General features: G+C 38.5%; 1 protein-coding gene and 1 long non-coding RNA gene across 3 annotated transcripts in view; one reads left to right on the top strand and one right to left on the bottom strand.

Annotated features, from left to right (window-relative positions):
• The window catches only part of PRKAR2B (protein kinase cAMP-dependent type II regulatory subunit beta), an 84814-nt gene that overhangs the window by 23897 nt on the left and 39039 nt on the right, over window positions 1-21878 (top strand). Inside the window, exon 2 of the mRNA XM_017811585.1 lies at window positions 7559-7594. Within this exon, the coding sequence (XP_017667074.1) occupies window positions 7559-7594 (36 nt within the window). The remainder of the gene's footprint in view (window positions 1-7558; window positions 7595-21878) is intronic.
• LOC108495644 lies at window positions 11382-19481 on the bottom strand. 2 transcript variants are annotated; one of them, XR_001874181.1, is made up of 5 exons: window positions 19406-19481; window positions 19027-19098; window positions 11936-12024; window positions 11776-11804; window positions 11382-11633 (listed from the first exon to the last, which is right to left on the bottom strand). It is a non-coding gene; the product is annotated as an uncharacterized LOC108495644 (long non-coding RNA). The 2 variants fall into 2 exon arrangements; XR_001874182.1 differs by lacking the exon at window positions 11776-11804.

The raw sequence follows: 21878 nt of genomic DNA, 5'->3' as shown, positions 1-21878 counted from the left end.
GAAATAATATAAAAATCCTGAAATAATATGTTAGTTTCTCTGTTTATTAAATGTTTTCAGAGGCTTCATTTATGGCACTGCTGTTTTCCTGATACCATAGTGATGTGTTTAAATGGATACACAGCAAAGCAAGTGCCAAGGTATTTATCCACATATTTAATTCATGTTCTTGTGTGGTGACAGCTTAATAATCAATGAATCAATTTACTAAAAATTTTACTGAGCTTTTTTGATGTGAATTATCAAGTCAAGCTTTTTGGGTTTTGAAGAAATAATTTGTGTCTTATTACTGTATGGTAGTACAGCCCTTGGAAGTGTGTGATGCTGGGTTTGAAAAGGGGCAGTCCTAGTGAACTAGCACATAATTGTGGAAATCTGAGCTCCAAAGTTAAATCTCAAGGAGCACAAGGTCCTTGCACAATATCTGGTCTAGTTTTCAAATTATTGTGACTACAAGGCTTTCCCAGCTTTCTTGAGAAAGTATTCTACAGTGAAATGGAACTCATTTTCCAGACTGAAAAATTAAAAGAAGTAAACTATAGAGCCAATAAAAATCTCAAAATTTCATTTTAACTAACAAAATGCGTTTTAGGACTACAACCTCATGTAAGTTTAGTTTATTTTGCTGCATATTACAAAAATGGGAATAACAGAATATTCTGGTTTCTGTATATTTTTATTCTTTTACAGATGTGTTGATGTCTTCAGAGAGAACAATAATTATGTATGTATTTGTTATGGTACAGATGGTTTTAAAATCTGTAGATGTAATTTTTAATTAAAAAATAAATCAATCTTAGGGCATCTCATCAGATGTAGCTATTTTTCTGTTGCCAACACCTACTTTTCTTGCAAAAGCTAAATTATTTGCTTTCACTTTTTCTCTCAGTAGCACATAAATACTGTCACTATAGCATTGTTTGTCCCTCATCTTTGACTTCTCGGACTGTCTATGGGATTTGCTGAAAGCCTGCATTTCCTTCATGCCTCACTGCCTGCTTGTTGCTGTGTATATGAATGTGTGTCTGTGTGCACTCTGCCTCCTCCGGTACGCAGCAGTCCTGACTCCTTAGGGAGCACACTCTTCCTGAAAGCAGGTACTTGCAGCGCCTTCCAGCAATTCCCCTTTCTTTGGATGGAGCCAGATCCATCTGTGTGCAGATCCTACTCTTTGAGGAACTGTGGGTATTCTTCCCCAAGGTGTAAATCAGAGTTTGGGAATGGACTTCAGATTTTCCTGATGTGTTAAGGTTTGTTTTTTGGGAAATCTGGCGGCAGTGTTGCTGTGTAACCTTTCAGGTTCTTCAGCTGACTGTTACTAACGGCTTGCACCTCTGTTCTGTTACCCTTTTCCGTTGTGAAAAGGCCTATGTGCTGCTGTTCTTCAATTTTGTTTTTAGTAATAAAATCATCTTTTGAGACTGACTTACTTGGTGAGAGAAGTAGTAAAATATATCTCATGTATTTCATCATTAAAATATTGCTGTTGCTGTTAAATTTCCAGAAATTGAAACGTATTTATTTTGAAAGCTATGCTCTATCTAGCTACTGTGTTGCCAGGGCTGATTGTTTGTCTTCGAAATAATAGCTGTGCATTTGCTGGGCTCATCCCCTCTTCTCATTCCTCACAGCTGTCATGGCCTTTCACAGAGAGAAGACAAGAACCATTCTCCATAGACCTGACAACTCCCTCTTTTGTCAGAGTAATTTCTTCAAATTGTCAGTGAATGTTTTTCCTGCCTTCCTTGAGATTTCATGAGGTCTTATCAGTGTGAAGGCACATGAACATAATTGTATGATCTTGTGTCCGTCTCATAAGATACAAAAATCTGAAAAAATCATTCTACCTGAAATAATCCTGAACTAAGGTGAAAGTTTCCTGTGATGGAGGGAAATTAGAGGGGCTCCAAATTACTACTACTATTATTATTATTATTGTGTTGTCCCAGTCTATCATTGTCCTGGTTAATGGAGAGTTAACTGTATTTCTTTCATTTGGGACATAAATACATAAGTCTGACTAAAGCATATATTTTAGAGTGGCATTCATTTAGGTTTGATTTTGTTCTTGTTCTGATTAGGTCATTCTAATTAATAATCTGTGAAAGAAGACAAGCGAATGTTAATTTGCATAGTATAGGAATATGATTGCAGTAAGCGTAATTCAAAGTTTTTCTGAAAGTTGGGAGACCTCTTAAAAACAGATATACTTGGAACTGAAAAGGTGGAGCATGTAGTGCCCATGATTCTCATCGGTTAAAACCTGGCCTGGGATTTTGAGGTATATGATTAAAAGACATGGGTAAATCAGGAATAACTCTTCTGAAAACACAAGAGTTAAATGGTATAAAATCATATGGTCTGTTGAGAGTAGGTTCTCAGTATGTTCTTCAAATTCGGACTAGGTTTGACCCACTGGCCTCAGTGAGGTCCTTGAGAGTTTTAACATGGCTTTGCCCTCAACAGGATAGAAAAAAAATGTATGATTTGGCTATGACATTTGTTTCCTAACTTCACTTGGGGCATTTGCATCTTCCACACAAAGATGGCACACTGTGGTGTGCATGTTTCTGTTTGTGTCTTTCCATTAAGATAGTAACATATTCCTGTTGTGTAAATAGAGATGGCTTTTTGGGGCTATGGGCTGCCAAAATTGAGGGTTTTAAACATGTAATAGCAAAAATGTGTGTGTGGTTTTTTGTTTGTTTGTTTATTTATTTCAGGTTTTTCTTATTTTTTAGGGGGTTTAGCCCTTTACCAGATGATGCAATTACAGTGGCTAATTGAAAGTGAGGCTTGTGAAAGGTGTTCTGCTTTTTACTGATACTGAAGCTTAATCACTAATCTCCTGCCAACCCTTGTCACTCAGAGCAGGCATTTTGGCTTTGTGTGTTTTGCTCTAAAAGAGCATTGCCTTGGGTTGCCATGAATGTGACAGGAGACTGAGCAGTCTCCTGTTGCCCTCTGTGCACTGCAGGGAATGTGGTGTGCTCACCATTGCTTGGCCACATGTGGGGTTTTGTGCACTCTGCTGAACAGCCTGGGGCTGTGTATTTGCTGTGGTTTGCAGACCTGCAGAGATCACCAGTTTGCAGGTCTGTTGTCAGAGAGTGCTCAGGCATGTCCTTAACAGCCCCTGATAAGCAGAGCCCCTTGTTGAATCCCAGGTTGACAGTCTCTGACTTTTTAGGAAGGCTGCATGTCTAATGTCTGCAATGTATTTGGCTTCTTATTCCAGGTGACATTAATGACACAAGAATCTCTGGCAGTTTCTGAAGCAAAAACACTTAAATTGGGAGTCTACAAAAAGGGACAGCTCAAGCTATCAGAACAAGTTAACAATCTAGAGGCTGCCCAGCTAGGGATCCTTTCTTAGCGTTGTCTTCTGAGTCTTGGTGCTCTGCAAACCATCCCATAGACTCCCATTTCCTCCTCTACTTAAAAAATTTTGCTGCTTTTATGGTTTGCTTTGCAGGACTGTTTTGGTGACTACCTAATGCTCAGAAAGTACAGCAGGGAAAGGAGCAATGGTTAGACAGTTGTTGAGTGATGGAAAAAATTCTAGTGTATGTTTCATGTACTTTGTTGTTGTTTTTAAATCCTCTGTTTTTGGTGAATAGATGTATTAAAATACTTCAGCCTCTCTTGATCATTTGCAGATGATTTCTGTTTATTTACTTAATCTGTATTGCCCAAAATATTTTAAAAGCTATACCTTTGTGCAGTCCTCTGAGCAAGGATTTTCAAACATGAATTTCAGTTACCAGCAGACGGAATTCTCTCTTATGTAGCACTAACAATGAAACAACTGGAACATGGCACGTAGGGATCTATAGCTTGTGCAGTTTCAAGTGGTAATTAAATCAAGACTTCATCAGGATAGAAACCTCTGTAATTTCACGCACACACCCCCATCCCACCCCCAGATAATTTTCCTCTGTGAAGTTTGTAATAGATTTTGGTTGAGACTAAGTAGAACATGAAGAGTCATATTTAATATTGGAGTGACACCTTGCCTCTAAACAAGATCCTCTGTGCACAGCAGTACATTATTTGTTGTGGTGCAGCGCTCTTTCTGTTACTGTAAAAAATATTAAATGTCACTGGACATGTTCTGAATTTATCTACATGCCAGTTTACCCTTTATTGGGAAAAATCCTTGACTTTTGCAATCATGAGGTTTTGCAATTCATGGGTTTTGTTCCTCTTACATTTTGCATGAGTTAGTAGAGGGGTGTGTGTAGCTGTAAGTTACTGTGGTTTTTTTCTAGCAAGTTGGTTTATTGAATCATTTTGAGCAACCAGCCCTCAACACAATGTCACTATAATCTTTAAGGTATTTTTTCTGTAGAGTGAACTTAGCCCATTCCTTAACTCAAGCCCATTCCTTTTCCAAGTTTCCCCCTGCTGGAAAACTGTGGAGATGTGAACTGGTGTGTGTCGACAGTGGTATGTTATTGGGAATGGGGTAGCCCACTGACAAGGCTGCTTGGGTTTCACATTGTAGGAAGCAGTCCTTGGGCAGCCCCCAGAGCCCAAAGCCAGTTGCTTTCTGCTGTGCCTGCAGACAGACACTAAAAGTCCCAAGAACCTGCTTGTGGACATGGCTGAGAGGAGAGAGGGGAGTGGGAGTGTCGGGGAGTGGCTGAAGTAGCAGGGTGGGAAGCACAGTGCCTCAGCACCACTTCTTTTGCATGGGCGTGGCTTGGGGCTTGAACCCAAGGATATAAATGCAATATTTCTTTTGCCTGTGAGTGGGGTTTCAAAGCTGCCTGATAATTCAGCCTGGATGCCAAGACTGTCTCTTGGCATCCCTGTCTCTCTGGGTACCACTTTCACTTGAGCCATGTGAATCAAGATAGTCATCGTGGTCCAAAACTAAGTCAGCCTAACTCAGAACTCAGTGGAGACTGTGGCTAAAAAAACGATGTCTAGGGAAGATGATGATCACAGGCAGAATAAGTAGTGTTTCTTCCCTGGGAATCTCTCTGCTGCTCTTGATGCTGTGTGGCTCCAGGAGGAGCGTTTGATAGCCCTCATTGAATATTTCTGCCATTGATTTATCCATTTGTTTCTGAGCCAAGGCTTTAACCTCCTGACATGTTTGAAAGATAATTTAGTATTTGTTTTAGGGGTCTGTAAAATGCTTCTTAGACTTTTTTTTTGCCCACCTTACTATGCTTATCCTGCCAGACATTGTAGTGACCTGGTTGACCATGCATCTACTTTGTAGTGAAAACACCAGCTAAATTTCTGTGGGACTGATGACTCTCTGAGACCTTCTTGTATGCTAACTCTTTCATCTTTACAACAAAAGAGTATTGTGATCTGCTACCAGAAAAATAGAGAGTAATTCAACGTGCTCCATAAAAAGTAACTGTGGGTGCTGCTTTTAAATCTCCCAATAACACATTTGGATGACCTCCATGAAATCCCAGTCTGAGCAGGAAGGCTTTGTCTGGTTGCTGCTGAAACACTGATTATTCACATGAGCTCAAAAATGGTTCCTAATCAAGGTTCTGACATTCTTGCTTTTTTTTTTCTAACAGTAAATAATTTGTAAAATCTATTGTACAATAAATTAAGCTCTCTGCAGCCAAATAGAATAGTGAATTTAAAATTATGGAGCTGGAAAAGAACTTTCTTCTTTGACATTCCCAGTAACTTGTTTCAAATTATGTTAGTTTTGTGCTAGATGTTCTTTAATAGTCTATTTTTTTTCCTTGGTTTTGGTTGGTTGCTTGGTTGATTTTTGGTTTGTTTTGGGATTTTTTTGTAAAATGTGCTGAGGTAGCTGTCTAGAGGAGTTAAATCTTCATATCTACAGATTAGGTACAGAACTGACAGCCAAAGCCCTCCCTGAGTTTGAGGAAAGCTTTTGAATGGGAACAGAACACGATTTTATTCTTTCTTGTTAGAAATATGTCAGATTCCAGTTTTGGGTTTTTTTATATGAGCACATCTGCTAAGACCTGCTGCAAATTTACATGCTTGAGGAAACAACTCAGCAATCTGATGGTGACGGTCATGACTGATGCCCTAAAATAAATTTGGCCTGTAACAGTAGTGACAAAATAAACAATTTTGAGGAATGAAACAGCCCCTGTATTACAAAACAGCAGTTGCATAAAATATGGTGTCTGCTTTAATTGCTTTAATAAAAATATGTCTATATTTTTTGTCTTTTTTATTTAAAAAAAATTGTTGGGGGCAATTGAATTCATGTTTAAAAATAACATTGCTGGTTACATTACTCTCGTGTTCATCTGTATGCATGTTTGGGGGTTGTGATATCTTATTAACCAGAGATTTCCTTGTTCATGACTAGTACTCCAAACCTCTATAGTTGGGTTTCCCACTATTTTTTGCCACTTGGACCTGTCACTACTGTATCTGTTTGCACAAACCGTCTGCGACTGTGGTTCAGAAACTGTAGCTTTCCTCTGTTTTTCATCCCCAGAGGAATAAGAAATCAGTTTGTGCCTCAGGCTGTTACTGCCTCTCCTGTTTTCTCAGCAATTTTTTTTCTCTTTATCTTGGCTTAGATGTTCAAGAAATGATGCATAACTGCCATGTAAAATTAAGTGGGATAAAATAAAAAAGTTTGATAATATTCCTGTTTCAATTCTGTGTAAACATGAAGAGCAATTTTTAAGGCTGAATATTAATAAGCACTGTAAAGGCATACATTTTTAATGTAGCTGCTGCCCACATTTGAAATTAGGTCATTCGGATTTCTTCTTGCTGTTTATCCCAGCAGTTAATATATCACATGAAAGTAGAGTTCTAGACCAGTGTTTTATACTAATTAGGAGAAGACCAAAGGTTGTATTTGGAAGGCAAAACATAAAACTTTATCTATTTTATCTCCAGTAGCTCTTGAAGAAGTTGGTAAACCTAGAAATGAAATAGATACCAAGACATGTGCTTTAAGTTGCATTTTGCAGTGTATCCCAGTTGGAAACAAGACAGGAGTCTGATTACAAATGTTTGCAGCATACAGTTGGAGATGTGCCAGGATGGCACTATGAAACATTTGCACTGGGGTTTGGTGGGGGTTGGCATTGTTATTGACTTACCCAAGGAGTTCTAAAGGTTAGCCAAAGCAAAAGTCAGTCTTTTAGATGGGTTTGCAAATTTGTCTTTCTCTCTATAGGAGTATCGTTGGTGCCATATTTCCAATAGCTTCATTTTGTAAAAGTAGAGTAGATTTTTCTACATGTTTTTTTTTTTTAATCCCTGCTTGCGTTATTGTTTGCAAGATGCCAGTTACTGTACACTCAACAAATAATAAAAAATGCAGATCTGAATGTTTCACATCCGGTCAAGAACAGCAATAAGTAACAGTAACTCTTAGAAAGCTGAAAATGGTCTTGAAAGCTTACTAGTTACTATGTACCATCTCTTGCAAAGCTGCTTCAAAGTTTCTCTGTGAATTTAAGGTGGGTTTCTCTAAAGATACAAAAATAATGGTTAACACTTGGAATGAAGTATAACTTTGTTATGTGTTAAGTGTATTACACCACTACAAAAATAAACAAAATGTATTTTTTTTCAGCTCCAGCGATAAACCGATTCACCAGACGCGCGTCAGGTAAGTTGGATGGAATTTCATTTGTCTACATAATAGTTGAAACAATGCTGACAGTGATTGTCATGTAAAACGTAATATGACATTAGTCAGAGTTCTTTAAAGATGACTGACTTGAGTTAACCTCTAATTTATTATCTGCTTTACTAAAAACTGTAGCCAAGGTTTCAGGTCACAGAACTTGCATGAACCCTTCTTGTTGCTGTGAAACTTACTAAAAACCTAAGGTGTTTTTTTCCTTTAGAGAAAATAATTTTAGTCCTAACAGAACTGAACTGAAAGCAAGACCTGAGTATAATGTGATGCAGGGTTACCTTACTTTATAGACAACCTGAAACTGCAATTTGGTGATCGCTATGCATGAAGAAATGTACAACTTTGCAAAAAATCTCACTGTTCTTCCGAACTGAGCTGGTTTGTGTACATGGTGCATTGCTCGGCAGAGCTGGCAGATGGGGTCTAGAAGTGCCATTGCTGTGGTGGTGGCGTGTTGTCCTAGGAGTGCACCTGCCCATCTTGGGGCTGATTGGTGTTTTCTTCAAATTAAGTTGGCTCTTGCTGGCTCAGAGGGCTCTACCTTATTCCATTACATGTAACAGATCCCTCCAAATTACATAGATTAAAAATTAAATTAATTAGTTAATTAAAAATTAATATTCTTGGCCTCTCCTTATTGTTCTGCTGTGTCATATCCTGCAGGCTTAGTATTTAGACCTTTTTATCCTGAAGCATGAGGCCCAGAACCTGAATCTTGTTTGTTTAAAGTACTATGAATCTGAAAATATGGCACAAAAGTCACCACTAAATGAAATGAAACTCATGATAGACTCATAAGAGTTTGTTTTCAACTTCAGGTCATTTTTAAATAATAAATGTAATAAAGTTCATATTTGATAATGCAGTAAGTCTATCCAGACTTCTAATTTTGCTGGTTACAACCTCAGTCAGATAGTTCCTTGTCAATATAAAAATATTAGTGGAAATCCTCAGGATTACTAAGGAACTATGTAGAAAAATGGAAGTTTGCATTTGCAGGATTGGTGCATGATATGGTATATCATAAAATCATGGAATGGTTTGGGTTGGAAGGGACATTCAAGATCATCTAGTTCCAACCCCTCTGCCATGGGCAGGGACACTTTCCACTAGACCAGGTTGTTCAAAGTCCCATCCAACCTTGCCTTGAACACTTCAGGGATGGGGCATCCACAGCTTTTCTGGGCAACCTGTTCTGGTGCCTCACCACCCTCACGTATGTAGCACAAAGTAGGAAAATGTAATGAATTCCAAATATTCTCGGGCTTTAAGTAATGACAGTACTTTATGAGGTACTGTAGCTTGAAACGAAAGGAGTGGTTCGTTAACTATCACTCAGTAACAGTGAGCAGGGCTCTGTGCAAATCACATTTCATGTTTTTAAGGAAAGTTCTACTGTGACTGATTGATAGCTGACTTTAATGAATGCAGCCCTAACAGATGTGTGCTAAGCTCTTGCACTTCAGTAGGAGAGTCTGATTGTTTGAAAAGCTAGTACATGCACAAAAAAGCCCAGTTATTTTTAATGTTTCTTTAACATTAAATTAACATTTCTTTTTGAAATGAAACTAAAAACGTTATAAGGCTGAAATTTCTGCGCAATTATTGGGGAAATAATTTCTGTGGGCAATTATTATTTCATGTGTTTTGGTCTTGTTGTGGAGAAATAAAATAGTTATCTTATTCAGAATAATGAGTCAGGTTGTATGGTATTGTCCAGATGTAAATCATGTGAATACATTTCAAGCCGGAACAAGGTAATACTGCAGTCTACTGTATGTACTATTTTATTAAGTTGCTGGTAGCTTTAATAGTTAAAATAACTATTTTTCAAACAAGAAAGTCTGTGGAAGATGATAGTTCTTTCTTTTCTTCTTAAATGGTAAATGAGTACTGGAGAGGTACAATGCATTTAAGAAATGTGATTGATCAAATATGAAATTAAAAATATAACTCAGACTTATTGTGCTGATAATAAAAACATTTCACAGGGACGTTTGCAGTCCTAACCATATTTTTAGATAGTTTTTTTTCTAATTGCACAATTGTTTGGGTAGATTAAGGTAGTCAGGATACCTTGCAAGTGGAAAAGCTGGATAGTAGCTGTTGGGTTTTTTTTTATGCTTGGTAGCTTCTGTAACCAAAGTTTCGGAAACAAGAGACAGACCAAATGAAAGGTAGGGGTTTTTTTCTCAAAAATGAATTTCTCTTAGTTTTAGGCAGTTTGGCTAAGAGTTATTTTAAAATTTGAAATGTGCAAGATTGTTGATTTTTGCATGTTTTTGAAGATTTGCTTTTGTTGAACATTATTCCAAGTTGGTGATGGATATTTGGAGAGTTAGCTAGCTATAGCATGTGGTTTGATGTGCATCTGATCTAGTGATCCTGCAGACTGTTCTGAGAGTCTGTCACTTCAGGGTCCCTGCCCTTCTCACACCGCTGCCCACTGGTTGTCTCTACTTCCCTGGCACAGACCTATTAGTTCTGCTGCCCGAGGGTGCATTGATTTTAATAAAACAGAAATACAAGAGGGGTTTTTGTATTGATTTGCATTGGGTTTCCGACTGTGGCTCCCGAATAACTATATCTGAAAAAGGGGAAGTAGTGTCTGCCTTGAACCAGTGATGGGATAGAGAAAGAGCTGAACTGCTGATACCAGCTGAGGCAAAACATCCAATGATATCTGCAGCAAAGGCTCCTAGACTATTCTGCTAAAAGCTGCTTTTTGAGCTCTTGCAATGATAAGCAGGGAGAAGCCAGATGACACATTTCCTCACAGAGAACAGTAATTCTCTACAGTGGATATCTTGATATTTCTGTTATTCTTTGGGTAATGCCTAGTATTTTACTAGGTTGCATAAGATATAGTTATTTTTCCTAACTGAGCTGGAAATTAGGCAGCCAGAGTTTAATTGGTGAAGCACCCACTGAAAATAATACAGTAAGGCATTTATTATTTAACAGCTGTTCCTGTTAACATGCTGTGAATATATTAATGTACTGTCCTTGGTATGTAGAAAATAAAGGCATAAGTAAGCTAGGATCAATTAATTGTTTTTGAATTCTGATTCTTAAAATCTGTTGAGGTGCCTAGTATAGTATCCCTTATGTATGTTTATTCATGTCTATGTGTGTATATGCAATGTGGGCTCTGTACATAAAATACACATAGACCATAGTGCTGATGACATAGCTACACATGGGCTAGTTAATAATGCACTTTGTTGTTCTAGCCTATGCACAGAGAAAATAAATATCATAGTCTTAAATAGAGGAGTTTAGCAAGAAAAGGAGATTAAAAAGACTTAGTACAGCTAGAATGAACAATGACACAGCTGTAAGTAGCTAATCCTCAATTTTTCCTTTAAAATCTGGTGGCAATGAGATGAAGAGAAGGGATAACAACTGTTGAGGCAATCAAGAGACTTGGATGGGGGAAAAAGCGGAACATGGAGGTAGAAGAAGCATGAAGTGGAAAAGAAAGCTGTGAATATGTTCATGAGGTGAAAAATTAGAAGAAATTCCTGAACAAGCTGAGGTGGCCAAGAGAGGCAGTTTCTGAATATAGACAGATAGTTTCTTGCTGTGGATGAGATAAATTTTAATTTCCTTTAAACCATGACAGATAGATAAACAAGTAAATTATCTCATTAAATACTGGCAGGAGTTTAGACTAATGCAACAAAACCAGCATGGGTTTGCTGCATAATGAGCTTAAATTTATACTTGATAGATAATATTTACAGAGGCTATTTTATACTCATTTACTAGTATTATATACAAATGTATAATTTTTTAATTAAGAAATAGATAAGTCTATAAAGTTACTTCAGTTAGGTATCTGCTTAAGCTTCTGACAGAGCAAAGAAGACCTAACTAAGTTTGCAGTGAGTTAGCCTTCTTAACCTAAGACATGGTAGATAGACTCAAGGACATATTAACAACAGACATAACTTCCTCATTGCTCTCCCCAGTCGATATCGAACTTCAAAATACCGCGTTCAACCTGTGGAAAGGAAATAAATGAAGTTTTAAATATTGTTCTCTCAACCAAATGGGAAAGAGAAGTAACTTTACTTATTTGCCACCTTCTCCACAAAGCTCTCTAAAGAAAAAGAGAAGCACAATATAAGTAAATGGATGCTTACATTATGCACCTACTGCGTCAGCCATCAACCTAAGTGAGAAAGAGAGAGAATCTCATGTGACACTAGAGAAGATCTCAGTGCAACTTTTTTTTTTTTTACTTTGAACCTTTTTTTTTTTTAAATTTGCAATTGTTGAAATTGGAAATATTTTTTGTCTTACCACACACTGCAAGGAGCTGTCACTTTGAGGTGCATGGCTGATTAGCTGAAGAGGAAAGGCTGAGAAAGAAGGAGGCCGATTTTTATGCCCTGTGAAAACAAAGTGTTTAATTCATTTAGCAGGTGCGTAAATTAAAATTATTTTTCTATGTACACTTATGTACTGTGGTAATTTCTTATAAGAACAGAGCTATATTTTGTGGCTTGTCTCTCCCACCTCTTTTTATGGAAGTATGAAAGTTTCTCGAAGAACCAAAACTCATTTTACTTAACTTGACAAATGTTAGACTTACAAAACAGTTATAAGAAAACAAAGAAGATGCAACATTCTCTTTTTTCTCAATTGCTTGAGATGCCCAAAAGCCATGATAATAGAATTGTTTAAGACATATGGTAGTTAATTTGAATTGGTAAAGAAGTCATTTTAGTTCATGTCTACTCAAGCCTTGCTATTATTTAAATATTTTCCAGCAAGAATTTCTACAGGTTAGAAATATTTTCTGTTAAACTCAGGAGGAAACACTTCATGGGAAACCTATGATTTTTTTCAGTTGTTTTAGAATTTTCAGAAATAAGTAAATCTTTTAATCAAAATGCACTGATGAATTTGTAAGCCTCTTCCACCTAGTGGATGAGGGAAAGTCTATGGTGTTGTCTACCTAGACTGTAAAACCTTTGATATGGTTTCCCACAATGTTCTCCTGGAGAAACTGAAAGCTCATGCTTTGAATGGGTGTAGTGTTTGTGGGGTAAAAAAATGTGGCTGGATGGCTTGGCCCAGAGAGTGGTGGTGAATGGTGGTACATACAGCTGGTGGCTGGTTACTAGTGGTATTCTCCAGGGCTTATGACTGGGGCTACTCCTGTTTAATATATTTGTCAATTATCTGAATGAGGTCACGTGCACCCTCAGTCAGTTTGCACCAAATTGGGCAGGACTGCTGATCTGCTGGAAGGCAGGAAGGCTCTGCAGAGGGATCTGGAGAGGCTGGATTGATGGGCCGAGGCCAATTGTGTGAGGTTCAACAAGGTGAAATGCTGGGTCCCGCTCTTCAGTCAGAACAACCTCATGGAATGCTACAGGATGGGGACAGAGTAGAAAGCTGCTGAATGGGAAAGAACCTGGGAGTGCTGGTCAACAGCCGGCTGAACATGAGCCAGCAGTGTGTCCAGGTGGCCAAGCAGGCCAGTGGCATCGTGGCTTTTATCAAGAATAGTGTGGCCAGCAGGACCAGGGAGGTGATTGTTCCCCTGTACTCGGCACTGGTGAAGCCACACCTTGAATCCTGTGCTCAGTTCTTGGTCCCTGACTACAAGAAAGATATTCAGGATCTGGAGAGTGTCCAGGGAAGGGTGACAGAGCTGGTGAAGGGTCTGGAGCACAAGTCTTATGAGGAGTGGCTGAGGGAGCTGTGGCTGTTTAACTTGGAGAAAAGGAGTCTTAGGGGAGACTTTATCACTCTCTACACCTACCTGACAGGAGGTTGTATCCAGCTGGGGGGCAGTCTCTTCTCTCAAGTAACAAGCAACAGGTTAAGAGGAAATGACCTCAAATTGAGCCAGGGAAAGTTTGGACTGGATATTGGGAAATATTTCTTTACCAAAATGGTTGTCAAAGCATCGAAAGAAGCTGCCCAGGGAAGTGGTTGATTCACCGTCTCCGGAGATGTTTAAAAGACATGTAGATGTGGCATTAGGGACATGGTGTGATGGTGGACTTGGTCATCATAAAGGTCTTTTCTAAACTAAAATACTTCATACACAGAGTGAAACACTTCACACACAAGTTAGTGAGTACCTTACAGCATCATTGTGAATAGTGAGTACACCAGTGGTGGGCTGTCTTCAGGCCTCCAAGGCTTCTGACTGCTGGGAGCAGGACAGTGTCATCGCATCAGAGACCGGACACACGCCTTCACGCTTCGTTACACACAGGTCATGTTACAGGATTACAGGTTACAGGACTGTCCCTAAGGTGCGACTGTCCCATGGCCCTTCCTGCCCTAGTTGGCTGCACCCCTGTCATGTACCTATGGAGATGGGTGTTCTCGGCTCTCCCCTGTGTCTGATGCACAGGGCTCATGCCTCTGCCTGCCGTACGGGTGCGTTGTGGCATCCCTTCAGATAGGAGGAGGGAGGATCTGCACAGCCCTCATAAAAGGGAAAATCTGAGAGCAAGTTTGCCAGAACAATTTATTCTTCATCTTTGTGTAAGGTGCCATTAGGAAGAAAGTGACAAAATAGAAGTTTCGGTCTTCATTATTCTGAACCATTGTGTGGACTGTGGATTAGTCACACCCACAGTAGCATTTACATATATCACTGCTAGCTTTCAGTTTAATAATTTCCATAGAAAATGTGACAACCTACTTAAGAAACACTGTGAATTTTACTGCATTTAGACCATGGTAGTCCTGTTAGTGAAGGAATAGCTAATTGCTTTCTGAAATTACACGTATGGAAGAACATAGGTGATATTGAGTACAATGGTTAAATATAAACTAGTATTTAGGAAGAGCAAATCAATACTGTTAGCCAAGAATAGAAGATGTCCCTAGAAACAATATTTCACTTGTGATTTTTCAGTCAACTCAGTTATATTGAGTTTTTCTTAAAAAGATTGGCACCCACTTTCCTGTGGCATGTTAAAAATTGTCAGAGAAAGGCAGCTTACTGAAATGAAGTGCTATTCTCTTTTATGCAGTAAGGCATAAGATGGGGTTGTACCAAAAATAATGATGAGAAATGAAGTAACTGTAAATTCCCCTTGGAAATGCTCAGGTAGGATGCAGTGTTGTTGTAGAAGCATATCAAGTGATAGTGACAGAAGAAAGAATAATAAAGAACTTTTTTTGATGAACCATTAATTCCAGTTCTTCAAGCAGAGTTACTGGTTCTGCTTGTTCTGAGTAATGAATAATCCCCAATTGAATTCAAATAATGCTGAATTCATCTTTGTTCTTCGTCACACACATGTAGTCAATCCAAAATTTAAAATGCCCAATACGTCACATTTTTTAAGTAAACAGGGACATAGCTGACTAGTATCTAATAAATTCAGTTAAATTCAGTTAGCACTCAGGCTGTCATTGTCACAGTGAGGAAAACCAGAAGAAAAAGTGCTGTTAGAATTTGAGGGTGTATCTACATTGCATGAACAGAGCACAGCGAAGAAGGGGCACCAAAGCTTGTGGCAGCACATCAGTGTGGCACGTTGTAGCTTACTGGAGGTCAGAGAAGCAGAATATCTTCCCTAAGTTCAGCCTGCTGAGGGGGATCGTAGGACTGTGCTGATGTCCACAGGGCTGCAGCCATTCACGGATGCAGACATGTATTGTGCATTGTTGTGTGAATGGACATGCCCTTTGTTTACTTCATACTCCCCTTGCAAGGCAGTCACCACTTCTGTTTCACGAAGCTTTCCTCTGCAGCCGTGCCTTTTCAGCCATGTTCTGTAATAGCAGCTGCCTCAATTGCTAATTGCTGAGAACAAGCTCCCGTCTTTATTTTTCGATCTTGCACAATTGCATTGTATAATCTGTACTCCCCAGTCCTTATAGAGAATATTGTTTTTCCTCTTACACTTACCATCCTTGTAATGCTCAAATCCTTTGCTGTATAACAATATGGTCATGGTGCACTGAGCTGTAGTACCTTATAGCCACTGGATTAGGGAGAATGCTGTGCTTCAGTCTAGTCCTGCTGAAAGCATGTGTTTTGTAGAATATCCTGAGTTGAAAGGGACCCACGAGGATTGTCGAATCCAACTCTTAGCCATAGGACCATCCCCAAGAGTCACACCATGTGTCCTAGAGTGTCATCCAAATGCTTCTTGAACTCTGTCAGGCTTGGTGCTGTGACCACTTTCCTGGGGAGCCTGTTCCAGCACCCAACCACCCTCTGGATGAAGAACTTTTTTCTAATATCCAACCTAAACCTCCCCTGACACAACTTCAGGCCATTCCCTTGGGTTCTATCACTGTTCACCGTGGAGAAGAGATCAGTGCCTGCTCCTCCTCTTCCTCTCTCATGGAAATTATAACTGCAATGAGTTCTCCCCTCAGTCTCCTCTTCTCCAGGCTGAACAAACCAAGTGACCTCAGCCTCCCCTCATATGGCTTCCCCCTCTAAACCCTTCACCATCTCTGTAGCCCTTCTTTGGACAGTCTGTAATAGCTTTAGATCTTTCTTGTACTGAGATGCTCAAAACTGCCCACAGTTCTCAAGGTGAGGCTGCCCCAGTGCAGAGCAGAGCAGGACAATCCCCTCCCTCGCCCATCTGGCGATGCTTTGCCTGATGCCCCCCAGGACACAGTCGGCCCTCCTGGCTGCCAGGGCCCTGCTGACTCTTTAATTCTTGAGTATGAAGAACTGATCTCAATTACTTGCCTCACAACACTTTTGGGTCTGTGGAAAGTTAGTGATAAAAGCTGTTTCTCACCCAATCCATAATTGAGTGATCCAGCTTCCTTTAGTTTCTCTTGCATAGCTTATTTGCTGTGCACTTCACAAGTTCTGTTGCAAATGGGACAGTCCCATAAACAAGTTTAATTTGTTCTGTCTAGTCTCCTTTTATATTTTCTGGCAATTTGAGAAAAGTTCCTGTAGAAAAATGATGCATTAATACAGGCTTAGGGATGCGTAGAGAGCATGCATATTTACTTCCACTTCTCACCACTGATTTTGTTCAGAATATCTGATAAAATACCATCGTGATGTTATACTTGGAGTACTTGTTCCTGACCTGTTGTTACCCTGAGCTTTGTTGGTTTTGATGCAGATCTGAAGAAGAGCTTGTGTGCTCAGAAGCTCTTCTGCCTCCTTCCTGTTTCAGTTGTTTAGGCTGTTCTAGTGACAGATTGTGCCTGTGGACCTTCTTCTTCTGTCAGTTGCATTGCATGTTTGCCATAACTCTTTCAGAGGTTGAATATGAATTTTTCAGAGCCCATTTATGGAGCTAAGCTACAGAAATAGGCAAACTGTTGCAAATTAATGTCATACCAGGTTTTAGATATGACCATGCTTAAGCTGTTTTGTCATAACACTTTAACACTAAGCTTAATAAAAGAAGAAGAGATTTAGTAGGTGCATACTGTAAGGCAAAGTTTGAAGTGGTGGAGGAAGGGAGGAAAGAAGGCAAGAGAAGGGAGAGAGAGGTGATGGTAGGAATAAGTACCTAAGCCTTGTGCTCTGCAGTAGGTTGCTATAGAGAGGGTTCTCAATATTTGTCCCAAGGAGGTGACAGGGAATGAAGGAAATAAACAATAGTGATTGGCCTAATTTTCACACACACAAATATTTAGGCTATGCTTTGGGGCAAACTTTCTAATTAAGCACTTAGTAAAGCAATAGACTAAACTGCTCAGGAATGTTGTGTAATCTCAGAAGTTTTAAGGAAAGGTGAGACCTTTCCTTGCAGGAATAGAGGTGTAGTTCATACTGCGGCAGTGCATAGATGATTTAGATAGATGGGTTAGCTGACTATTGAGGTTTCATCTGTGTTTCATTTCTGTGTTTGTTTAGATCTCCTTGCAATTTCTTGACTGCATTTTATAAACTAAAATGTACAGAGTAATTATTTTTAAATTGCACAAGCTGGAAAAGTTACATTGCAACCTCTTTAGAAAGTAGGAGAGTTATAAATGTGTTTTGAGTTCATGAATTACTGTATATGCCCCTTTATGGGAAATTGTGGATTTTCCTGTTATTTTAGTATTATCTTTGGAAAGTATTCTGCATGTGTTTTTGTATCAATAAAATTAATCGTTGTAGTTTTTCAGCTACTTAGGCTTACCTTGTTTCAGATATGTGAAACGTAAACCAGAGATTGGTATTGAAATATAAATCAAATTCATCTTAATGGACCGTTGCCCGCGCAGTTGAGGAAGAACGAGCAAGGTATCGAGTAGTTAGACTGATGGACCAATTCCTTTAAACTCATTTTATGTGGATAACTTGTAAATAAGATGAGTATGGGAAAGTGCCACAGTAGAGCTTGTGTTTATATGCTAAGTCTTTCCTGCAGCCAGCAGTGTGGCCTCAGCCATACCACTGTTTGGGAACAGTCCTGTTTGGGACTGTGCCAGGGACCATGCTGGAGGCCTGGCTCCTTCTGCTTTCTTGGGTACTCAGGTCAGCAGTCTCCTGCATGAGACTAGACAGAGGTCTGTCTAAGGAGCTCAAGTTTTTTTTCCCCTCTTAGTTCAGACAGACTAGTACTTAGAATGCTTTAATGCAGGATCTAATATTTCTTTCATAACCAAACAAGTGTTTTATAGACAAAGAGAAGATTGTCATCTTGCTATGTAACTAAGTAATAGTGAATAAATTCCAGAAAAAAACACGTTTTTCAGAAAAACAGACTTTCTATCAAAAATAAGGCCAAATGTTCATACTAATAACAATAAATATGGCTGTTATTTATCTGCAAGCAGTAGTTTGCACATGTCAATGACTGTTGAATAAATCTACTAAGATTTCTTCATGGATGCTCTCAGGTTGCAATAAGTGATATGAACTAGTTGATATAAAATACATTGTTCCCTGTTATTTGAATTTCTCTTCATTTTATAGCCAGGTTTTTCAGATTAATAGTTCCTCTCTGGTCTCTACCTAACATTGGATGCACAACAAATTCTTCCTGTGTTCAACCTCTAGGTCATACTATATTTTCCATTTTAACTTGCTTCTGTTTTAACCTTCACTACTGATAACCTCAGAGATCCCAATAACACCCCAGAATCTAAACATGGTCGCATAAGCTAATAATCTTCCAATGCTTTTATCAGGATGCTCATAACTCATGATTTTGAAACAAAATAATTGTTATTTTTTTGAGCGAGTGCACATGCTCCTTACTGAAAGAAAGATGACAGATTTTAACATTATTTTGGAGCTGGCGAGTATTGATAACTATTATTTAATAGTTCTGATCTTTCTTCTCTAAAATATTTCCATATCTGCATCTGTGATAAACTCCAGTTTGGTTGCTGTGCTGTATTGTTCTTCAACATTTGTGTTTAAGTGAAGGAGGTATGCTCCCTCCACTGTAAAGTGATAGAGCATGAATCTGTAGGCCGTAGTATCTGCTTACCAGTTTTCCAAAACAATTCCATTCCATCTGTGATTTCATGTAGTTTGATTTTCGTGTTACAGAAGATTTCTTCTGAAGGATAAAAGATGAGTAAGATGAGACATGTTTTACATACTGAGTTGTTCAAAATGGAATAACAGTATTTGTGGAATGTTTTGCTTAGCAAGTTTTCTTGTAGAACACCATAATGCAAGTGGTTTGGCCTTTGACTTTCAAGTTTGGCTTAGTATTTGGCAAGTACTGCTTCTTTTAAATACTGTGGAAAGAAAGGGGGAAATTATATATTTAATTATCTTTGCTAAATACTATGTTGTTTAAAACACTAGATGCCATTTATGCACATTGTATAAAATTAACAGCAGTGTAATGTTTTGCTTACTAAAACGCTCCATGTCAGTTCTGGATGTTTCATAGGAAGCAATGCCTTGAGCTGCAGAGTGTACTTCTCAGTTGTTTAAACAAAATGTCCTTTGTCAAAGTGCAAGCCCAAGGCTTTCTTGCCTTCAAATGCTCACTATTTCCTGCACCCATCCTCCTGCTGCCACGTAATCCAGTTCCACAGTGTCTTTGTTTCGTGGCTTTGCCATATATCTCTGAGATCCTCTTCTCCAATGTCTAGTTTAGGGGATATAGAAAGTCTGTAGCATGGTAAGAAATATAGGATAAAGGTTTCTGTAATCAGTATTTGTAGTGTTTCTTCAGTAGGTCCTATAAGTGCCTCCAAAGCCATTCATGCTTCTCTGTTGGACATCTTTACTAGCCAAACATTGGTACTTCACAGTAATAGTTTTGTTGCTATCGTAGAACCAGATTTGCTTTCTTCAACAGTAGGCAATGTCTGCTTTGGCATTTCAGATTTTCTTTCTTCTATGTAAATATGTGAAAAGTCTTTGCTCTTGAAAACTCACTGGAGATCTAATTTTTAAATCTAGTGTGTATGTATGCTCTTTCAAATTGAGTTCCTTAGAACTGCTAGGCAAGTCACTAATGCTATATTATACCATTTTTATATGCAGTGTTTAGCACTTGTGGATCCTAGCTCATCACTCTTTGTGCATTAGTTTTATTTGGTTTACTGTTATAGATAGAAAGTAATGGAGATGGTTGAGTGACCATAGCATACAAACAGCTGAGGCAGAGCAGTGCATGAATAACTGTGTTTGTACTGTGCATAGTTGTATTGCAGCAACATGAAATGACAGCAGAGCATTGCAGGGCATATTGCAGTAAGGGACTAAAGACATCTTTCTGCATGCACAACTTGTGCTCCCACTTGTCCATTTGATTATTAGCTTTCTGTTAAGGAATCTCCTTAATAGATTTTGGACTTGAGATCTCTCTTCTGGTTCAATTTTTACATTGACTGAGTCAGGAAGAATCTTGCTCCCACCCATGGTGCTTGATTACATGGCAAATGGAGAAGAATCTGGCCATTGTATGGCAGTGGTGTTCATGTGTGTGTAAAGCAGAGAATACGTAGCTTTCTAGTATAAAATTTGCAAGAAAATTGTTGAAGAACTGAGCATGAATTTGAAAGTCTCTCCTTAGTTTGTTTCAGAAATTTCTCTGAATAAATACTATAATTATTTTTCTTCCTTATAACTCTCTCACCCAAATTAAAACCCTTTTCTTCTTTAGAGTAAAATGAAACTTAAAAATAATAAAATTTTGTTGTATTAATGCAATGCATCTTTAAGGGTTTTGTTTTTAAGCTATAACAAGAAGGTGAATAATTCCTGTTCTTGTCCTAAATCACTGTTTTGTGTGAAAGTGAGAAAGATTGATTTCTGATGTCTTTACAATTATTGTGAAGAATTATTATGAGCATGCCAGAATGAAAGATTGCTACATGCCACAATCCACTCATGAAGAAAATTGTATGTATTTATTACATAGAATAGGTAACAGAACTTCATGAGAAAATCAAGACAAATGAACTTGTCAGAGGAGATATTAAGTGGAAATGTTTAGTTTTCTTGTTAAATGTGAGATTGCATGGTAACACTAACTCTTTTCCCTTTTTATATGCAAGGAAATAATGAAAATGTAGAGATTCAGTTTCAAATAACCAGTCACAGAAGAGGGACCCCCACATCAGCCTAATCTTAAAGCTTCAGGCAGCCTTTGAAACCATCTTTCACACTGAACATCAGCTACGCACTGCAACAAAATTGGGAGTTTATACCCTTAAAATTCCTGTGCGTGCAGTCTAGTAAGTGATGAGTGTATCTTATAAGGCACAAATTCAACACCTACTTATCATCCTTTATCTTCCCTGCTATCACAGTGTTTTGGAAATACAGCTTTAGATTGGAGCAGAACTGTGCTCTGTGAGCTAGAGACTTACAACACTGAAAGGGAGGAGTCCTAAACAATTACTTTGACTCCCTCATATTTCTTGCTGCTGAGCAACGGGAATAGACATCCTTGTTTCTTTTTCTCCTGTTGGCATTGGTTTGAGAACTACTTTCACACCTATTCTGGTAGATCCAGAGCCAAGTACACCTACTCTTTTGTTCAATTTTTTGTCTGTCCCATCATAGTAATGTACTATGTATACTAATAACTCATCATACTAATATAAAAGATCATGCAGGGCACAGTTTCATTTTTTCAGACATTTTCTTTACTGAGAGGATAAACACTAATCTTATTCTTTATTTTAAATGAACCACCCAATTTGTGCTATCCATTTGGGAATAAGTTCCTGGGGAATGTCAGCCATCACCAAATTGGAATTTAGGCTCAAATAGATGAAGTCAAAGAATCAGCCATCAGCAGACAAAAATGTGTATGTATTTATAAAAACCAGCAAAAATGTCTCCCTATGTAATCTTTACCTACTGTTCTAT

Source organism: Lepidothrix coronata, unplaced genomic scaffold (assembly GCF_001604755.1).
Source record: "Lepidothrix coronata isolate B3197 unplaced genomic scaffold, Lepidothrix_coronata-1.0 Scaffold32, whole genome shotgun sequence".
Taxonomy (NCBI): Eukaryota; Metazoa; Chordata; class Aves; order Passeriformes; family Pipridae; genus Lepidothrix; species Lepidothrix coronata.
This window is presented reverse-complemented; position numbering and strand designations above follow the sequence as displayed.